Below are 22,290 nucleotides of genomic sequence, written 5' to 3'. Positions count from 1 at the left end.
TGCTAAGCCCTTTGTCCAGATGATCCACCCACAGCCACATTTCCCTCCTGAGGAGCAGTCAGGTAAATCTGAACCACATCTTTCACCTTCTGGGAAAGTGCTGTGCTACCACCCAATATTGTCAGTGAGCACAGAGTACATTGAGCAGTCAGGACCAAAGGATGAGCTTCATCCTTCAACCTTCAACTGAGCATTTAATTTTAGTGTAACAGGTTAAAAAAAAATGTCAGCAACTATTTGTGCATTATGGATGCTGACTCAGAGTCTGACTGACAACTGCACTGAGGCTTCCTTCAACTCTGCTGGGCACAGTGGTGACAGCTGAGTGTCAATCTTCACATCCAAAAGATAGAGTCAGAAATGGAATTGCCTCAATACCAGCCATTTCTTCACATCTGGAAGGTTTGCTTYCACAGTTCAGTTTCCATCAGGGCCTGTAAATCTATTAAATTGTGTAACTTACAAGTTTGTTAGATTGGGGCTGAACACATTTTACCCTTGGGAGTGTTGTGGATGTTCAAAGGTTCACAGCTGCAGTGAAAAAGTCACCTCATTTTTTCCTGAAGAAACAATGTCTGTCMGCTAAGGTGGCAACAATATAGTTATCTGGACTCATAGAAAAATAAAGACCGTATGCTTATTCACTGTCCTTGAGATTTAGAATACTGGAGCCTTACTTCATTAAATGAATAGCAAAAATATTCAGTTCCTAAACCAGGAATTCATGCCAATTCGAAGTCAAAACAACTGACATAAGATTGTGCAATCTAGGCAGTCTTTTCCCATATGGAAAGCAAAAAGGYCTTGTTCAGAACCTGAAAACCATATTTTAGTAAAAATTGGTWTTTTTACACCACAAACTTTGTGGGATTTTTTTCAGCCAACTGTCATCAAAATATCCCTGCATTATTCCCACACAGGTAAGAAATTAAATACCAGTGAAAGAATTTGAGCATACAGAAAAATGTAATGCAACAGATTAAGCATACAGAAAGCATAACTTGTGTGATTSCTCTTCAGGACAAAAGTGTTAAAACAAGTACACAAGTACACATAGTTCTTTACAGACAAAATCAGATTTTAAAATTCTTATTCCTAATTTTATGCATAAAACAGGTGGCAWTGTTTTTTGCTTCCTTATGCACCTRTAAATGCTACCAAAATCTCAAAAAAATCCTTGCAGTAATGATACAGAAAAGGGTAAAGAAATTCAACAGCCACCATTTTATATGCGCAATGGTAATGTGCAGAAGAATAYTTTTAATGTGATCTACATTCATTCAGGAAATTAAATCAGAATTATGGATTTAAGAGAAAACAAGGCTGGTTAGAAAACAAACTGATTGGAGAATTTCCTTTGCAAGTCATTTTGTGAATGATCTTGAACAAGAAAATGTCTTGAACAAAAAAAAAAAAAAAGGAAGATATTAAATTCTTTCAAGAGCCTCATGAAGTACCTGCTACACAGATGATGAGGTCAGGACAAGCACCAACACAAAAGAGAGAAAGCACCTCCTCACCAACCCCATAAACTTGTTTTTACTGTACAGAAAATGATGCTGTTTTGTGAAAAAATGAACGTTATTGAGGGTTATTCTTTAAGGTGAAAAAAAGAAGCAGCAAGAACAGAATGAGGTTCAACAAAAGACTGACTCAGGCATCAAGCAGAATGTCATCATTTCATTGTATGTGTAATAGAACCACTTTCTTTGAGCATAAGAAGTGATTTATGATGAAGYTGTCTTCTAAAACCTTGAGGTAATGTACCAGAATGAAGAAATCAAAACATTCCCACAAAATTTTAATAACACACATTCATAAAAAGAAAAAAAAAAATCAAGCTCAACTAATATTTGTACTTTAGTTCTGTCAAGGATGAAAAATGAGGTACTTGAAACAGTAGAGGGCCCAACTGTTCTTAACTTCCTTTCCCCAGAGAGGCAAAATACATGAAGTCTTGCCAGGAAACCTTTTTAATATGTGATTTTTTCCAACCTKACTTTATGTATATAAACAATATTTTAGCAGCTGTCTGCATTGCAAAGTTCAATTTATCCCAACACTGTTTCCACACCGTTTGCAGCACAAGAGAACTCATCATTCCCTTCATCCCCACAGGAACCACAGGTATCTTCCTCTGACATGCCAGTGTCCTCAAATGCTCAGGCAGGGAAGAGTTTTATTTATTCCCAAAAGTACCTACTAAATACTTACTGCACTTTGACAGGGCTGTTTCTGTGATTTGGTGAGACTACTTTTAGAAACTAATGCTGCCCATAGCCCAAACAGAATGGAATGAGYGCAAAACAGGAGTATTTAATCTAAATTTCACAATGAGAAAAAAGCAAGTGTGAAACACCTTGTAGAGGGCTGTGACATCCTCTTCCTACAGGAAATCAGCACATTTCATCATAAGGTCCTATTTTAGCAACTTACAACATTCCTAAAAGTTCACATGGTGGAAGAAACTTATTTTTTTTTACTTTAGTGATTTGTACTAAAATATTTATGTGAATGAGATGAATGCTAAAAAAAACCCAAAGAAAAAAAGATTTGGCAAACTTATTTTGAAAACAGAGCCTAGGCTGTAGAGACACAACCTGAAATTAGCAGCAAAAGGGGAAAAAGGAAACTCCTGMCAGAGACTGCACTTTCCCTCAAAGCAGTGCAACCATGCAACAATTTTGCCAAATCAAAAGCTAATTAAACAATGATGTACAGGGTAAAAGCAGATTGTTTAGCTCCAAAATGAAAAGATGGCTTGTCTGTGAGTGATGCTCCATGCKGAACTGCTAAAAGCAGATAGAGAACCTGTCCTTTCCACTTTCCCAGCCACCAGTGTTCAGGGGTCTTTTTCCATCAGAAAACAATCCCACAATCAGATTAAAAAAAATTCTGACATTAAACTAGACTTAGTGCCTCTGATAGCTGCTTTGGAGCTGCAGACACTGTAAAAGACCTCAGCAGGATGAAACTGATCCTTTGTAAGAAGAGAAAAGAAATCCCAAGTTTTATTTAGACCTCAAAGCTGTGGATCAGGAAAAGACTGGGGAGAAAATTCATGCAGGAGACTCAAGCTGACCTCAAGAGATTTTCCTTCCCCTCCTCCAAGGTGAAAAGTTTGGTYTTCTGGCATTGACAGAGCTTGTGAGCCCTCAAGTAAGGTTACAGAGATGGAATGATTTCTCCAAGGAAGAGACTGGTGTTAATACACGAGAAGGAGCAGCTGCTGCTGCTACCTGTGCTGGGAGCTCTCCTCCTTAGCATTTGGGAACAAACAGAATGGTTTTCTTTACTCCAAAGACAGCAATTTTCTGCCAGAAGGACCCCATGGCTCACAAGTCATGCTTGTTTACATATTCTTTAAAATCTGCTCTGATTTACTCTGTACAGATAGGTTATTATCTGCATTTCACATTTCCTATCCTGTCTATGTTGCAAAGCCTTTGGAATAACYTGCCCAAGCAGACTGCCCTCTCCTAAACATGCTCTTTAAAGATTTATTTCTAATTTTTTTACTGRCATTTTTCTTTAAACTGAAAAATGGAAATACAAATAAAAGCCAAAACCCTGTGGGAGGCTTTATGAAATGTACTTCCAGAAGCCCTGCTGTGCTGGCTCAGCAGCTGGCTCATTTGAATTCCAGGTATGCACTACACAAGTTTTTTTTGGAAATGCTGGCTTATGGGAAAAGCAATGCTCCCTTTGGATCATAAAGCTGGCTTTATGGTCTTTTTGAAGACCATAAAACTGGCTCAGTTAACACACGTGAATTCCTGCCTGGTGTTGCAGTGTCCARTCTCATTGGCACAGGCCAAGCTACACCAGTGCATCAGGATACTCAAGGGCTTAAAGCTTCCATTCAGCTGAAAAGTTTATTTAAATAAATAACGTACTAAAGTATGCGTGTTCCTATGAATCAAAATAAAAAAGAGCAAGAAAAACATTTGAATTCAAAATAAAATTACGTTTCTTCATTACAGTGTCGTTTAACTACAACTGGTGAACAAACCAGAACATTTGGGGTCACATACATTCCCCAAAAGGATCATCATTGCACCAGCACCTGACCCATTGCTTTTCACAGAAACCAATCAGCGTTTCCCCAGAACAAACCTCCGCTCTGAAGCAGTGAAAGCACACAGTATTTCTCTGGAAACATTTTGTCTCTGGCCTGGTGCCCAGTCACAGCACATCGGAGGAGTGACGGTGCCTCGCTGTGACAACGCACCAGGACTCGCCATTCCTTACGCCCAAGGAACAGCATATGCACGGCACAACAGGGGCTCCTGACACGTGAAACACACGTGCAGAGGAAAGCTCTGCTGCTGAGGCACACACAATACTATGGCTGGGCTGTCTGAGCTACCTGAGCTCACTGTCTGGGCATTAAAAAAAAAAAAAACAACCCAAAAAAACCCAAGAGCAATATCATGAAAAGTCTTTTTCTCACCTTAAAAAACCAGGGGAGGTAACATACACTGAGACCTATATGTGAAGCCTGGTGCTCAGCATCACAGAACAGCATGACTGGAGAACGCGATCAGATCATCCAGAAGTTTGCCAGCTCCTTATTTGCCAATTAAAATCTTGATCTTGTCATAATCTCAATTTTTAATAGATTTGTGCAGCCAAATCAGTGATTTAGTGGGTATTTTGTCAAGTTTTTTTAAGCGACAATCCGCAGAAAATGAAAGCAGCCAGTCGCAGTGCCATTTGAAGAATGTGCAGGTCCAGGTGTTACAACGTTTCTGAAACAGTGAGGGCATTAATAATGAGCTCCAGTGGCGATGGGTATATCCGATGGATAAGAGTRCTCTTCTTGGATGTCTCGATATCCAGCTGATTCCTACACTGAACCTTACCAAAATTCCCAAATCAAATCACTTTTAAAAATGTCTMACCTTATCACTTAAAATCCATTTCAAGTAATACAGTTCAAAGTGTGCCTCCTGTAACAAAACACAGCGTGATGCTTGGTGCRTTCACTCCAAACAGCAGCATTTTGCTGCTACAAAAGGAAAGAGTTTTATACTATCCTGAATCACAGGCACAGAACAAGCAAGCAGAATGAAAAATGGAAGTACAGAAATATTTTGTTCCCTAAAAATGGGGGAAATGTCAGCTCACATCTGATGGAGAGAGAGTGACTATAAAAGCAGCCGAGAGATTTYAAGTGGGGTCAGTGCAGAATCCCAGGGAGTTGTGTGTTCTCATCCAGGTGATGATAAGAGCTGTGGGAATAGGCTGAACAGGACTTGTGTCCTCCACTGCAGCAGAGTGAGCTAGCCCACCTCACTCTGAGCACTTTGAAATTTCCAGTGAATTCTTTGCTGAAGCATCTACCCATTTTCCTGACACTTTCTTTACCTATTTCCTGGMAAATCCATTAAGAGGAATGGGCTCATTGTCCTGACACCATGAGGTATSTGCCCAAACATTGAGATCAGAAGWGRRTTTTGACAGASTACAGAATGTTGRGAYKATAAAATTTTCCAGAAYTGGAAACYGTGTTTTAACCATTTATTGCTCATTCAGCAGTTGTGGCTTTAACTAATTTTAACTATCAGATGGCAGATAGCCTAAGGTTTTTCATTGTGCTTATTTCACTGAAGGTGAAAGCTGGTGTATCTCAAATGKAAGAGGCAGCTGCACTCCCATCTTCAGCGAACCCTCTGGTTTGTTTGCACATTTGTGCACTCAGTAATTTTGTCCATGACTTCTGAGCTATCAAAAACACTGTGCAGGAGGGATTAGGGAGCAATCACTCCTGTCTCCAGTTAAGACTGGAGTTACAATTTATGCTCCACCCTCAACAGATTAAGGTCCACAGCAATGCATRGCCTGAAATATTGATGGCACAAAGACTGAAAAATGATGGGGCACATAGATAAAAGAACAGAAAATGATAACTAATCTTTCACATTAAAGCAACTCTGCTATTACAAGGTGTTACAGAGGTAAATTTTAAAGATCTGACTGAAATTCACAGAAGGGASATGTTACACCAATGAAACATGGACAATCAAACACGAAAGCTATCAGAGAGAAAAATCAACCTCTCAACACTGTAGGCACAGCTGATCTCTTGGACTATGTGAGGAATGCAGATGAGCAGCACAATGTTATCATTCAGCTAGTTACAATTATCATTCAGCTAGTTACAAGGCCACAAAAGCAACAAAACCATGGGAACATCAGCAAGATTAGGATAATATAAAGCAGAAGAGGTAGGAAGCTGCACTGAAAGTACATTTTACTGAAAGTAAATGAAGCCCAATGAAGAGACGACTTCAGTAACCAACACGTGTTTCACCACCCTTAGTTTTCAGCTACATTCATTGGTCTGATATTTCTTTTTATGGAATAGGGTACTGCAGAGTTTTCATGAAAAGATCAATAAAACAAACAAAAGATKATTTTCCCTGGCTACAGTTTGAGCTGCTTTGAACTGCTGAGCAGCTGATGGAGTGATATGATGCAGTGAGGTCAGCAGGAGCTCATCCCTGCCCCTCCCTTTCCAAGAGGAAGCAGCAATACTAACACACTCTAACGAGCTGCCTCAGCAGCATAGCAATGCCATTAACCAAATATCTCTGTCATCAGAGCAGAGCAGATTATACCAAAATGCACAGGATCTCCAACTTCCACATTATTAAGGCCTCTTTTTAAGTAATTAGGACAATATGTTTTATGGATACACACACCAAGATGAGACATGAAGGATACCTAAAGTATTGAGAAAATTCTTGGCTGTTTTCCATCTGATTGTCATGAAAGGCCAGTTCAGTGATACCAAATTTAGGCAAATTTTGCTTCTCTTCTGAGAAAAGCACAATTACCAATTATTGTAAAATAATCACATTCAGGATGCACAGGTTAAAAATGCAAATATAGTATGTTCTAAAATGAAAATGAGTTATAATTCAAAGAACACTGTTTTGAAAAAGAGAAGTAAACTAAGAATATTTTAAAATAACTGTGAAAGGAATTAAGCAGGCATTGTTGTAAAGTCATAAATCCCTCTTTATGATCTAATAAAGTTTGATCAAGTTGAAAGCTTAAAAATCCAACTGATTTCTCACTGATCAAAAGATACAGTAACCCAACTGTAATCACCCAGTGTTCTAAGTAGATGGTAAATTTTTTCTTTGATTTGTCCTCACTAGGTGAATCATATTTATGTGAGAACATACCTACTGCACCATACTACTTTCTCTGTTAAGAATTTACCTTATGCTGTTCTGCTCCATCACCGAAAGGTTTGAGAGTCTGCACCACAGCCATTAGTGAAGAATTCTCACTATGGTGTCACTAAATATATTTTCAGCTTTTTGTGATGTACTTGGAAAGCGACCTCAGTTGCCAGAAATCCTGCTACACAGTGATATACATGAACACTCTAAAGACAAACAGCAAACATTGGACATCTTTCCTCCTGTAACTCACAGCTGGAGAATCCCATCCTGCTTTGGCCTCCAAGGTATTTGAAACAGAGCGCTCAGAAGACTGRGGAAGGAAGAACCAAAGCACAAGAACAGAACATAATATTGCATACCTCAGAACCTGTTCTGTTTGTTTCACAGACAGTTGAGAATACCCACTGCATTAAGATCCTAGGTAATTCTCCTACTCTCAATATCTTAGGAGAGCTTTTTTTTTTCCATTTTCTAATACAGCAGGATAAATTTCATTTCTATAGCCCTTTTCCTTTTCTTTTCCTACTTATTAATACTGATTTTGCCATTCAGATTTTCTTTTCTCTGTGCAGGTCTCATAAGAAATGGCAACACACAAACAGTGGACAAACAGAAATTGTGTGACAGCATTTTTTATGTATAATTAAACTTAGAAAAGGTTATACAAAATTTTCAACATATGAAAATTTTATGCCCAAGTTATTTAACTATAGCCATTTAATGAATGGAAAAGCTGTTCTACTCAAGGTGTATTAATGTCTGTTCTTGAAAACTTCAGGCCTATTGAAATCATYGAGCTTATATCAAAGTTTACATTTAGCTTATAGAAAGACAGCGAGGATCAGCACCCTGTATAAATGATAGTTGAAGATGATCTTATGGCAAGTGCTCAGCATCTTGCTAAATTAATACCTAGTCTAGGACACTGATTATGGAAACAGGTAATTTAATTACACTAAAACAGGTAATAAAGTTTACCTTTATTCAAATTGGGCTTACTGCAAACAGTACCTCAAGCAAGTGCATGGGCTGAAGGGAAAGTTTTCCCCAGACACCATGAYAGAAAGAGCTATTTACTTTCACCAKRTCTTAGGAGKGCAGAAGAAATYAGCAATTATTCTAAAAGTCTTTTAAGAAACATGTGCAGAGAGTCAAGACATCAATCTTAGATTCTCATAACCCATCTTCAAATTCATCATCTGAAACAGCYTCATTTTGATTTTCAGATGTTTTCAACCTTAAGGATGTTGCAACTTTTGCTACAGATCACAAACAACAATTTTGGCCATCAAGATGCTACCCAGAAAACCTACTTTTGACAAGCAATGTGCAATTCAGACACAAGTAAAGGAGGAAAGGGAAAAGAGAAAATTCAAGTGCAGTGAACATTGTTTCTTAACTTATGRAAGAGAAAGCAATGCAACTATTTGATGCCTGACCATTTATTATCTTACCTAGCAAATAAAGCCAGCATACCAGAGCAAGTTTTTGAATGTGGCTTTGTTTTTTTGTAGTACAATATAATCTTGAGAATAAGTTTTTGGATTGTGGAACAACACTTTTGCTCAGAATGGGCTTCAGCTCCATTAGTAATATGAACAAATCACTTGCAACTGCTTTTCTGTTCAGTGTCACCTGCATGCAAAAATATTTGCAATTACWGCTCCATAACACATGTGGACACACATGGCAAAGTATATTCCTGTGGTGTAAGGAACCAAGAACGAAAAATATAAACCACTAATTTACACCAGGTACAGATTTGCACCAGCTGAGTCTCAACACATTTTTTTTTTTCAATGCATTGCCTGTAAACACTTCTTGAAGGCTAGAGGCAAGTCTGGAAAAGAAACAATGATTCCTTGTAATTATAGCCCATTTCTCATTCAGCAACTGAAATATGGCAGAAAGTAAACATTCTGATTCCAAAAAAAAAAAACCCACAAAGCCATTGTTTTCCACTGAACCATGTCTTAATTTGTTTTCTTTTTSTGATAGCCAATTACCCCTCATGTTTTGCACTACCAAGCTGATAATAAGCCACACTCTTGCAATGCCAGCCCAGCCATGTTCAGGGTTTTGCAGGCTGGAGAGGAGCATCTTCTTCCAGGCACATGACACCTTATGTGCCTGAGGTTGTGTGACTGACAGGTCTGAAATCCAGCCAATCCTCAAAACATAAAGATGGGGTTACACATTAATTTATTATTTCCTCTCCATCTCTTCCCTCCTGCTACCAGCTGGCAGCTCCCCTGGCAARTGTCCATAATACACTGGTGGGTATTTTTATGACTTTAAACATGGATGAACTGGAGGTTAAGTGTCCCAATTTCTAAAAGAAATGTTAACAGTGTGTGAGATACATATTTTTAAAAGCCTCCTTTCCTCACAGACATAGGCAATACCCCTCTAGAAATTGTCCTACATTTCCTCAAGATTGCTGTTTTTAAATCCTCTACCAAGTTTGTCCACCCAGTACCGTATGGGTTTAATGGTATAAGACAAAGAAAAACACAGACTGTAGCTACTCAGACATGGTGAGGATGGGAGTTCTTCATTAAAAGTAAATGCAAATYAACATAATTTACCTTGTGGCCTGTTGTATGGGAAAAATCTACTCAGGCAGTGATACACAAAACAATACAGTGCAGTCAGAGAGCAAAAACTGAGCTGAAACTCCAAAAAAGGAAACTTTAAAAATTACCAGGATCCTYTACAAGGCATGAACACACAGCACATTTACTTTGTTTTTCAAGTTCATTTCAAAGGATAATTTTGCTCATACTTGCCTAGTTTGGAATTACTTTCATTTGAAGTTTGGTGTAAGACATAAAGCCCAGAGAGGAACCTTGTAAAAGTGGTATCAGTGCAAAACCTGCAGGCAGCTACAGTAAAATACTGAGTAAGTGCTAACAACTTCAAAGAGAAGACCCACAGGTAGAGAAGCCTGCTATTTATGTAATTAATTTTCAGTGGTGCTGAAAAGAAGTGAAATATTTTGCATATTGTTATAAAGCAAAGGAGAGGTAGGTTTATTAGCAGAATTGCACTTCTCTCACTCCACTTACATGTTGTGTGGTAGAAGATAGAACTCAGCAGTCATGTTTCTACTTAATTAGTTTCAAAGCCCCACGCATTTTCTGCAAAAAATCATTGGTGGGAAGCAAATGGAAAGATATGGGAGGAAAACACAAACTTTGCCCTCTAAGCAGGAACTATTTAKATTACAACAGATTCATCCAACCAGATAAATAGATGGCACCATAGACACCACACCTAMACAAAATAAAATTCCAGCTCACGTTCAGCCTCACAATTACATCTATTCCATCAGAGATGAACGATCTGTGGTTCAGAGCCAAAGCATTTAYTGAGTGAAAGAAAAACACGTTTTAAATAATGAAACAGAAATAAAAGACTAATAAATTTGACTAATTATCTGATTACACAAATGAACTTCAAAATCCAATTGTTTAAAGTACTCCTCCCTTGGGTTTAGCATTGCTAGCTTCCCAAAAGATGCTATTAATACAATGTGCCAGAAAGCACATTTTCTTTAGGTCCATCATAAGCTTAAAAGCTCTTGAAAGGCATTATTTCAGGCTTCAGAGGATGTCAGTGACATGAAGCAAACCTTCAGACACAGAACCACAGGGAGAAAGCTCTGCAGCTTCACAAATGCCTGTTAACAGCAACAGTGAAGGAAACGCTACTAACCTGCATTAAAGACACTTTATGCCAGTAGTCATATATACAAGTATGTGTGCACTTATATATATATATATATATATATATAAAGATATATATAAAATAATATTGCTAGCCTTTTAAATCTCCAGTAACAGAAGCAACACTTCCATTCCCATTGAAATGAAAATGTCATTTTTCTCAGCTATCTGAAATGGCAAACTCTTGTGAGTCTTTGCTGCACAGCTCCAAGCAGAAAGCTGGTGTTTCTGGTGTGGCCTTTTGGCAGAGCAGGCTGCTGGGCTCAACAAATGCATATTGTTCTCTTTTAATTACTTTTCAACGCTGTGTATTACGGTACCCAACAGAGCAATAGCATCCAGTTTCAGAGAGGAGTCCTCAGCTTGCTGAAAATGTTTGTCAGGAAAGACAGAAGCTTCTGGCAGCAATTTCCYACTCCTGCTGTGACACACTACCTGCAGTGTGATGCTCCTGTGGTGCACATGCTTCCTGCAAGTATGTTTGCAGAGAGAATGCCCATTTACAGACAAGCATTTAAATGCCATTGTCCTGCCTGTGCAGAGATCTACAAAGTACCAGGAGAACTCTTTGTACATTATTCTTGGAGTGAAATCTAATTTGCAGTGTAGTTGGCACCAAGGCTAAAGTTCAGGCAACGCACAGATTATTCCTTTATTGGGAAGGCTTCAGAGCTTGGGAAGAAAATTCACTTTGATCAATTGTGGCTCTCAGAAAGCTCACATAAAATAGAAAAGACAGAAATACCTTCCCACTCAAAAAAAAACAAAATCTCTGTAGAAGAAAAATGTAGCTAACACAAGAAATTCAACTCTGATCTGTTTTTAATCTGTTAAGAACASCAAATAACAGAGCACATGCTTATATAAAAATCAGAGCTGTAACCAAGTTGCTGGCTCCAGCGTGGCAYGCACAAGCATACTGCAGGCTGCTCAGGGTAATCAGCTTTAACACTCAACTAATTCATTCTGATCATCACCAGATCCAAGGAGCTGTCAATTTTCCATGGTGTGGAGCTAGCTTGAAGGMATTTGATGCAGCTTGAACTTCTAGACATAATTAAATTTTATATTTACAATGGCAYGTTCTCCTTGATCTGGAAACCTCCAAGTTTGCATATAGAGATATTTATGCTAGCAAATGATCAACAAGAATAAACTACTGATAAAAACCKTAGCTACTTCTTATCAGAAGCCAAATTATATTTTCCAATTTTGTATAGTTTTATTTTGATTCAACAGATTGCCTCACATATTTTTCCCATTCTCATGGTTTTACTGCTCAATGTGCACTCGATCAACRTTTCATGTCTCGTGCACATATTACAAGACCAAATAGAAATGATGAGATTAACGCTTCATGTCATCAGTCCATCAGACTTAGCACCTGGCAACAAAAACCCAGGCTGCTTGTCTCAGAGAATGGCAAAGGAAAAAGTTTGCTGGAAATGATGATGACACATCATTAGTTTTGTACTTTGAGGCGAGAGACTTGTTARCTCTTACAGGCTGTAATTACAAAAAAAGAACAGCGACAGAGCAGGAGGAAATGGCCTCAAGCTGTGCCCAGRGAGGTTCTGACTGGACATTAGGAAGGATTTCTTCACTGAAATGGTTGTCAAGCCTTGGAACAGGTTGTGCAGGGAGGTGGTGGAGTTACCATCCCTGGAAGTGTTTAGGAAACGACTGGATATGGCATTTAGTGTAATMGTTTAAGGTGGTATTCAGTCAAAGGTTAGACACAAACTTAATGATTTTAATTCTATTATGCATTTCTATCCAGAAAGTAAACCCAGTTTCAATATGCAGAAAAAAAGCATGAGCAAAGATGTAATAGTTAGTGATTAAACCAAGACACCTCTGCATTAAGGAACTTTATTCACTGTTAAACCTCTTTGAAAAAGCAACCTACTTATATGTGTGATTCCCATTTAATTTGGTAAGTACAGTTGTTTTAAAAAAACTTACCAAAGTTTTTAAGTGCAGACAGAAAAAATAATTCATATTATCAGATCCAAAGTGTGACAATAACAACTTGCAGCTGCTTATTCATCAAAATCTCTAAGTGCTGGTCTGATTCTGAGAACAGATCCTGTACATAAACCCTTGCTATTATATTGACGCCTGTGGTTGTAATAGARCCTGAGTACGCTTATTAAAAACAGCTGCTGTAACAGAAATAGAGAATCTGTGTATATTACCATTTAAAAACCTACAAATTGAATCAACAGAAGTCAGGAGAGACAAGCTTAAAGAGAAAAGTTCTTAAACAAAACTGAAAGATCAACCACTGTTCTTRATCTACTATACACAATCACTTAATTCAGCTTTACGAAACATAAACAAACATCATTTGTAATGAGAAAGAAACATATGTGGTGTGCTGTGTTGCAGCTATTTTTTGCTATGTACATATGTGAAGAATGCCAGCAGTAGATATACACAGAAACATTTAGAGAATCTCTCTGACTTACTCCATAATTGCTAAAACAAGGTACATAAGATGTATTTTAATTTCATTTACATAATAATGRGCACTAAACAATAGGAAATCAAACAGCAATTTAAGATTTTTAAACTGTTATTCATGCTAAATTTTGCTCACTTTTCTTGGCTATTAGTTCTTACATTTTCCCACTTTCCTACTTCAATGCAACCAATTCTCTAAAAGCTGCAACCTGGATCCTTTCACACTGTGGACGTGTAGCTATGATGAGTAACATCAGCAAAGATATGACACAGATTAATATTCCTCTTTTATGGAAGGTATGTACAATGTGTGAACAGAAGGATTGCTGGATTAGTGTCAAGGTGGACTGTACCTTACACCATTTTCAGAAGACAACCCTCTGTTGTAAGAAAAYCATCACTGGTGGATGCTGAAAACATGAACAACGGGAAAACTTTCTGGAAAAGTCTTTCACTGGCTGATCTGTTTCTTTCACAGCTGTGTGAGTGCTCACCGTGTGGGAGTTAATCATATTAGTTATCTGGTAAAACAATCTGGTTAATTTTGTATTTCAKTGCTATTAACTACCATACCCCTACCACATATGATTCACTGGAGAATTMATGAATTTAATTCTTCTGTTCAAATACAAAGCCAAACAAGAATAATCCTTTGGTTTATAAGTTTTAAATAGATAACTTAAAGCCTTAATGATGCTTAGAGTACATTAGGAAGGCACCCACTGAAACTATTTAGCTAATGGTAACTAGACACTTCCATTAGAAAGCCTAATTAACTGGGATTCAAAATTAACTCTGATTAGCAATGGACCATAAAACTATCCAGACCAAAATTTTATCTATTTATGTGATGGTTTGCAAAAGATCAAATTAAAGAAACAGTATCAATAAATTATCCCTCAGTATTTGCAACTGCAGTTTTAAAATAAATTTTTTTTAAAAAATGGCTGGCCTCAAAACTCATCCTAGTTTGTAATTAGCTTGGCATTTTAACATACAAATAGTTGTGAGGAGAGAGAAAAAAATGGAAGCCCACAAAAGGTTTATAAAAGGCAATCAAAAATAAGATTTATATGATTTACCTATCAGTATCACTTTTCACAGTCTTACAATCTCATATGATAAATTGCAAAAAAGGCCATACTAAAGGAAGCACTGATTTCTGCTACTACAAACGCCCTTAATTTCAACAGCAAAAACACTCAGTAAGATGTTACTGCAATAAACAAGATGCAGCCCCAAGGAGRAATTTATTCTTTCAAAATTTCATGTTCTATAAATAAGGAGAAAATTTCAAATCAATAAATGAGAAGCATAATAAATTAAAAAAAGCAAAAGCCRGAAACTGGCTCAGAAGTTGCCAGCTTGAAATACAGAAGCTGGCAAACAAACAAAGCAATGAGACACGTCACAGGAACTGCTCAGAACTGCTGCTCCCAGTCTATGCTGCAGCACAGCTATTCTTTCATGGCACAGGATTTTCAGGGTATTAGCCAACAGGGCAGAACAACAAAATATTTTAMAGAAAATGAGTTATATTTGTATCACAATCAAATAAGGCTTTGTTTTAGAGAGATTTTTTTTTTTTTATGAGTCATTCCAAAAAGCATTTGCTAAATTCCCTGGTGTCCCAACAAAAGAGATGTAGTACAAGCAAGTCTGAGTAAAATGAAAATGTAAATTTTTAAAACATATTATGAAAAACTTTCTTTCTCTCCCCCACGGACCAAAAAAGAACACTAAATAAATACTCTGCATTTGATGCAGATGACTACTTGCAAAATAACTTTTGAAAGCAAGGGTGTACTGATGTTTCCCTTCTAAATTTGTGGTCAGAAGCAATCCAGAGGCTGACAGGTTAAGGCAAGATGCTTCTCCTGTGATACTTTTCCCGATGAGCATCCAACAGGATCCACTCTGGCTCATCTGGGTGAATAAACCCACCCCACACCAGCACAGCTCCCAGGAGGCATCAGMGTAAATATAAACCTTTACTGGCAGTCAARGAAARCTCTTCCTGAACATTTTGTARARGGARCTGMCAAACCCAGARSACAATAGAAGAAAGAGAAAATGAAAWCAAAATACCACAYAAACAAACAAAACCAAAAACCACAACCCTGGRTAGAAAAAATGTGTGAATTATGACTATGCTTGAGACAAATTACCTTTTCTTTCACTCCCAGTGTGGATGTGTCATCAGGGCCTGTAAACAACTCACATGAAGGCCTAACCAGGCTGCAGAAGCAGTAAAGTAAGCCAGTTGAACTTGAGCATAAGCATGATTTCAGATCTCCTATTCTGTTTCTCATCTCACTTCCTATCTTATTTTTCCTTTTTATATCTATATAACAAGAAAAATACTTGGCAATAACACTACAATATTAATAGAATATTAATAAGGCCATCCAGAGCCATCCTCTGCAAAGTGAGGATGACAAACTGGATGGATTTCCAYGGCCTTACATTTGGAAAGCTTTCCCACAATTGCATAAACCCCTTTGWTTTTAAAAAAATATTAGGTGAAAAAAATTAGAACAGAACTTTTTACAGAAAATACATCAAGTAAATATATCAAGTAAGCTGTTCCTAACTTGTGGACTGGGCTTCTGAGCCTTGGCTCTATCAGTGCTTTAATTCTTAATGCGAAGAAATATGTGAACATTCATCAATTAATCCTTTGTTGTCTTACTTCAGCAATAAAGAACTCACCAGAAATATCCTTTCAAGTTGATCTTGAATATCTTTCATTCCTGGAAAAGCAGCAACCCCTTGGATCATTTCTACAAAGATACAACCCACTCCCCTACAGAACAAAAAAAAAAAAAAAAAAAAAAAAAAAGGCAATGTTAGAAAGATTTCTTATAGACCAAAAAACCAACTACAATGCTTTTGTATCCTGTACCAGCATTTTATTTTTATTTTTTTTTAATTTATGCCAGGCAGAAGGAGAGGCATGTGCATTTGTTAAAATCAAGAGTACAAATGAACACTTCTCAGGTGTTTGAAGACTAGTATAGAGGTAGCAGGAATATGGTTGGTAGGTGCTGAGGCCAATACAGGCTCAGCTGCTGAATTCTGTATTAACATTTCCCAAGCAGAACAGTCACACTCCCAAATAAACTCTGGAGATGTGGGAATGGCAGTGAGAGAGCATCCTATGGGAGAAGCTAAATACAGACAGAACCACATGGAAGCACACTAGAAGGGATTAGCACAGGAGAATAATCTGGGAAAAGGTGAGTTAAGAGGAAAAGGGCGCATGGCTGCTCACAATCACTGAACTGAGCTATTCCCAAATGCTGGTAACTTTGGGAACGTACTCGCTTGGACTTTCTTCTCCCCTCTTCCAGCATAAATGAAAGAAGCTCAAAGCCCACAGCTGCTGACCCCATTCCCCAGAAACTCTGGCTGAGAGGTCCTGAAATGTGTTGAGAAGCCTCAGACTCCCTCCTCTCCTCACTGTGACAGCCACCTCCTTACAGCTCCTCTCCTTGCCTTCCCACAAAATGTACTTCACACGAGTACCCTCATCCCACTGAGTTTAGCCAGTGTCAGAAGTACTGGGAAATCAGAGGGTAAAAACGTCTGAAGCACTCTAACTACAGCACAAAGAATGGATTCTCAAAAGTTGAGGAAAGCTTCTGTGACTCTATCTCAAATTCCAGACAACCTGTAAACTTCCTGCATCTCAAAAGGAAAGCAAATGACAAACTTGGACTTGTATCTTTTCTGGATGGAAACAKCTCAAGAGTTGTTTGCTCCCCCAGCAAAAAAAAAAATAATTTTAAGCGAAAACATCCCTCTTGGCTATCAATAGGATGCAGAATTTGATGATAYACTTCACCTTCTTCAATTACATTTTTTGCATACATTTTTCTACAACTTTCATATGCAAACACCCACATATGCCATACAAACATGTTTGTGTAAGCAACCACACAAAAACCCTCTTCACTCAAAATAATAAGATATTCAAAACCCCAAAAGCTATACCAAAATGAACCAAGAATTTGCAACAGTAACTACAGTACCACCTCCTCCTAAAACTGTGTTTTGTTTCTGTGTCAGAAACTCCCAGCAGTAACCTATAATTTAACTTTGTTTTTAGAAGTAAATTATTTGGAATGYAGTAATTACATACATTTTCATTGCTTGCATAGTGCATGATGATGCACTCAAAAAGCAGCATTTAATTTTAGGAGATATGTGCATGTATTGGTGAGAAAGTGGTTCTAGAATAAAACAACTTAATGAAAACAGGTTGCATGTTTTCCTTAAGACTGGAGCTGAGTATTTATAGATACAACTTAACTAAAAGTATCAGTAAATAACCCATTCTTTACTCATCTCTCAGGCTTTGACAAATACCCAATATGAAATAATTTTACATTCCAGGACAATAAGAGTTGATAGTCAAATTTCCTGCAGAAGAAAATGAAATATACATCACTATTTTCTAATTCTACATCCCGAAGAATAGATATATAAAGTAAAGCCTCTCCTCGGCATAGAAACATGGAAAAAAACTTTGGAAAGCACAGTTGTGGTAAAATTTTTGAATAAATCAGGTGTTTATAAAAGAGAGGTTAAAATTTATGTTCCATATGTTTCTGCTGGTTACCAAATGAACTGAATTGATTAAACTGCCATTCATCATTTAGTTTGGTTAGTGCTTCATTAGGCACAGATAGGCACAATATATCTCAGTCAAATACTTATAAACAGTACCAGCATCGCAGGCAAGGAAAATCTCAAGATTTCAGCCAGGAGCCATTTATTCAAGATGAGCAATAAAACAATTGGACTTAGACTAAAGAAAAGAGGATTGCAAGTTCTATTCTTGCAACCAGAAACCAGGCATTTGATTAAACCAGCGTATCATATRAGAGCATATACAAATCTGCAGAGAATCATCATCTAGCTGTTTGAACAGAAATGCTGTAAGGGCAGCAGGAAGATATTGCCAAATTTTGTATTGTTTTACATTATTTAAAARTATTTCCACTTTTACTGTTCCTGACACAAGTATGAGCCAAATATCAAGAATGGCAAACAACACTGAAGAAAAACTTCCTGGTTGGAAACTATCCTATTATATGTTTTGGACTCTTGTGCAGCCTAAAATTCCATTTAGCCACAATTTGAAATAAAAGAGTATTGGAGTTAAATAAACACCTAATACAAAAATCAAAAGCGTAATACAATCATCGGGGAGAGAAATATATGCAACCTTCAAGATTTAGCTGGAAAACTGCTATTCTCTTCATCCCACCTGAAAATTAAGTTTATGATTGGTTTCAAAGGTTATGGTGTTCGGCACATTGATGAATAAGTCAACTGAAAGAGACATTTAAATGAATAGTAAAAAAAAGAGGGGAAAATAATAATCATTAATAATACAGAAAAAGTATGGCATTTAACTAGGAAATAGCTAGGAAATACCCAGAAAGCCATAATAGCACATAAAGGCTTCAAGATGGCTGGATGGAATTTTAGATGTCACAGTGGTACTGTGGAATTTTAGGGTCACAGTAAGTAGAAACTTGAGTCTAYAATAGGATCTCTGCATTGCAAACTRTAAGTGCACACACTGTGAATGAGAAAAAAAGTCTCTACAAGACCTTGAAATGTTGTCTTGTTTTTGTWGATCTCACAAATTTTTAAACAGTTTAGAGATGATTTTGAACAAAGCAAAAACTATTTTTGTGCCAGAAGAACTGTTTTTTGAGGAAAAATTAAGAGAATTATGTCATTCCTGGCTACAAGAAAACCCAAGGGAAATGGAGAATGTGATGACTCTACTTAAAATTATGCAAAATGAAGGACAGGGAAGAATTGATTAGGATTTTAATGGTTCCCAGAATGGTAGGTAGATCCAAAATAGTATAACTAGAAATAGCAGAATGCCTTTAGGAAATAAAAATTTTAGTGCGAATGTTAAGGAAATACAATTAAAAATTGTGCTATACCTCAACCTCCCAGTGGACTTGAAGCATGGCTCCAGTCATGTAAAACTAGACAAGCTGAAATACTTAAGAATGTTCTTCAGGAAACTTGCATTACCAGCAGAGTGGATAAGATGATCTCACACATCATCCCACCTCTAGTTTTGTGACAAAAGGATTACTTCTTTAAATATCAAACAGAGGCTTTAAGACACAKGCATCTCCAAGAGCATGTTATTTAGGTAAATTTGTGCATGCTCAGCATACAATGACTTTTTCAGGAAGCACTTGAAAAACAGTTTTTGACRAAAGAATATTACTTTAACAAATGTCAGTGTATTCAGTTCAGATTTCCTACCTTCTTTACAGGAGTTCAGAATTTGGATAAACAAGCCAAATGYTGTGACGCTGTTCAGGGACCTTTCCAATTCAATGGCATAGGATAAAGTAGGAAAGTAAAAGTGACAGCCATTTAATGCTGAAATGGGTGGTTTACTCTCTGATGACAAAAAGCATGACTAAACCTATTGATATATTGATGAGACCATACATGGCCGTGCCATCTAATATTGTTCTCCTATTGTCCTGCTTAATTTCCTGGGACTCTGGTTGTCACTGTACAACCATATCCAGAGCAAGAGTTACCAGCACAGCTGAATGGTTACTCCTGCATTTGATTTGACATAGTAAATGATCCTGTGAAAATGAAGTTGAATGCCTCAGAAACCTGCCTTTTTTTTTTTTTTTATTTTTTTTTTCCTGCACAGTTTTTATAATTCAGGAGGGTATTCCCTTAAAATCAACTTGCTTACTGGTGTATCAGTTTTATACATTTGGCTTAAAGATTCACATTTCTTTCTCTGTGTAACAAAGATCCTTATTGCTACAAGAATCTCCAGTATCTCTGTACTTGGATATTGTTAAAAAAAAAAAATAACAAAAAAAAAGCATAACAGCTTTGGTATGGCATTCATTACATATTAAACATTACAAGGGATGATTCCTTCAGTTAATATTATGATTTTTCTTGATGGAGTCATAAAACACTACAGACACACTCCAGAATGAGGAGCTGTTTCCATACAAAGTTTTAGTTTATACTTAAATCAAGAATACCGAAACCCTGTATTCTTATTATATATGTTTTAAACTATTGAATATTCTGCCTGAACAGATCTGCTTTGTAGCAGAATCAGTGCAGGTGATGTTGTTCAGCATGGCCTTCACAGTGAAAAGTTGGGCTGGTTCTTCTCATAATACTTCCATCYGGTCATTAAGCCTGTTTTCTGTGTGCAGGGGGGAGGCATTTTATGAAAAACAAGTAATTGCTTTTAGCAACCCTCCCACCAAATGGGTGACATTTGTGAAATTCAATGGAACCAAAGAGTTTTCATTCAAGCTTCCCAAACTACACACTATTTGAAATGTTAAATAAATCAAAATTAAAGAACAAACTAACAAACAAAAACACAAACAAACAAACAAAAAAAAAAACCAAAAAAAACCCCACAAAATCCACACACACTCCCCTTCAAAATCCCGCTGCTTTACTTTTTTACAGATTTGTCACCAAGATGGTAATACCAAAGGATCTTCCATAAAATCCTAGTAATATATATGTTGTAAGGGCACAGAGCTTTTTATCTTGTCTCATTTATTCAGGAAAAAAAGGGTCATGTTCCTTTATCATCCTGCTTATGAACACAACTATGAAAACAAATTTGGGGGGGGAAGGAATGTAAAGCAAGGGACTTTTTCCKCCTTAGCTGACAAAAATCTGATTTATTTCTACAGGGGCACACTGTCAAAATACCCACAAATGCTGAAGCTGGTTGGAATTCGTCTTTCATGACCACTACCCTTTGATACACAAAAAAAACATCTGATGGATGATATAGTCTGATAAAAATACAGTGGCAATAAGGCAAACAGATYGCAGTTCTCACATGAGAAGTAATGAGTGAATCAAAATTTCCCTTCCATGATGACAAAACCCATTAAAATTTGYGCAGGAAGCATATGCAATGCATGAAAACTAATTTACTTGAGACCATGATAGCTCAAGGTATTACTTTACAGTCAGACTTGAAGAAATTGTAATTACAAGAGAATAGAGTGGTCATGTTCTTACTGAACACCTAGAAATAAAAGCTCCAGAAATTTGTTTTGCTTTGTAGCAATGCTCAGTTTCTATAGTAAGAAATACTATACTCATGAAGGATTACAATGAAATTATTAAAGGGATCTACATGATCCCTTCTTGCAGGATTTTTTTCTATTGAACTCTCTTGTTCTGTCAAAGCAGAATCAAAATAAGCTCAAGAAAATACTCCTCAAACTTGAAGAAATCATTTTGCCAGGAGACACTTTCTTGTTGAACATGTTCTTCYTGGTTTTCTTTTCTGTGTCCAGATACCTTTGTCATGTGCTTTCCTTACACAGATGAAATGTATTTCTAGAAATGCAAAACTAACAGTAAATGTGCCGCTCCAAATGGATAAAAGTAGTTTTCAGACAGGCACTGAAAAGCTCTTCCAATAATGATAGACCCAGACAGTTCCTCTCTTCCTCACCCATAGTATTTCTATAAATCTGAGTCTACAGAATTTTCCAATCAAAAGCTAATCCAGCTGATAAAACTTTTGAATAACTCACTGACAGTGAGAGAAGTTTAATTAACAATACCTTTATAGTCACTGCAATATCACCTTAATATCCTAATCCTACAGATTAGCATTTCCTTGGAGTGGAAGCCATAATCCTGAGAACATCAAGGGCAATAGAGCTAATTTCCCCTATGCTGTTTTCTCTGAGGCCCCAAGAAGCATTTCTTCARGGCATACTGGGACTACTGCTCTCACATTTCTGTCACTGCAAGCCATTTACAGGAGAAACAGGATAAAGATGCCTTTGTAATRTCCCCTGTGTAAAAACCATAATTTGGTGCAG

At 37.1% G+C, this 22,290-nt stretch overlaps 1 protein-coding gene across 2 annotated transcripts in view; it reads right to left on the bottom strand.

Annotated features, from left to right (window-relative positions):
* CDK14 (cyclin dependent kinase 14) overlaps positions 1-22,290 on the bottom strand; it is a 310,018-nt gene that overhangs the window by 105,372 nt on the left and 182,356 nt on the right. For both annotated transcript variants that reach the window (XM_057376776.1, XM_057376777.1), the window contains exon 10: positions 16,106-16,199. In XM_057376776.1, coding sequence (XP_057232759.1) covers positions 16,106-16,199 — 94 coding nt within the window. The remainder of the gene's footprint in view (positions 1-16,105; positions 16,200-22,290) is intronic.

The sequence above is a fragment of the Malurus melanocephalus genome, unplaced genomic scaffold, assembly GCF_030028575.1.
Source record: "Malurus melanocephalus ecotype Western Australia unplaced genomic scaffold, MMel_1.1 scaffold_290, whole genome shotgun sequence".
NCBI classification, from domain to species: Eukaryota; Metazoa; Chordata; class Aves; order Passeriformes; family Maluridae; genus Malurus; species Malurus melanocephalus.
Note: the sequence above shows the minus strand (reverse complement) of the source record. Positions and strands in the feature narration are given on the sequence as shown.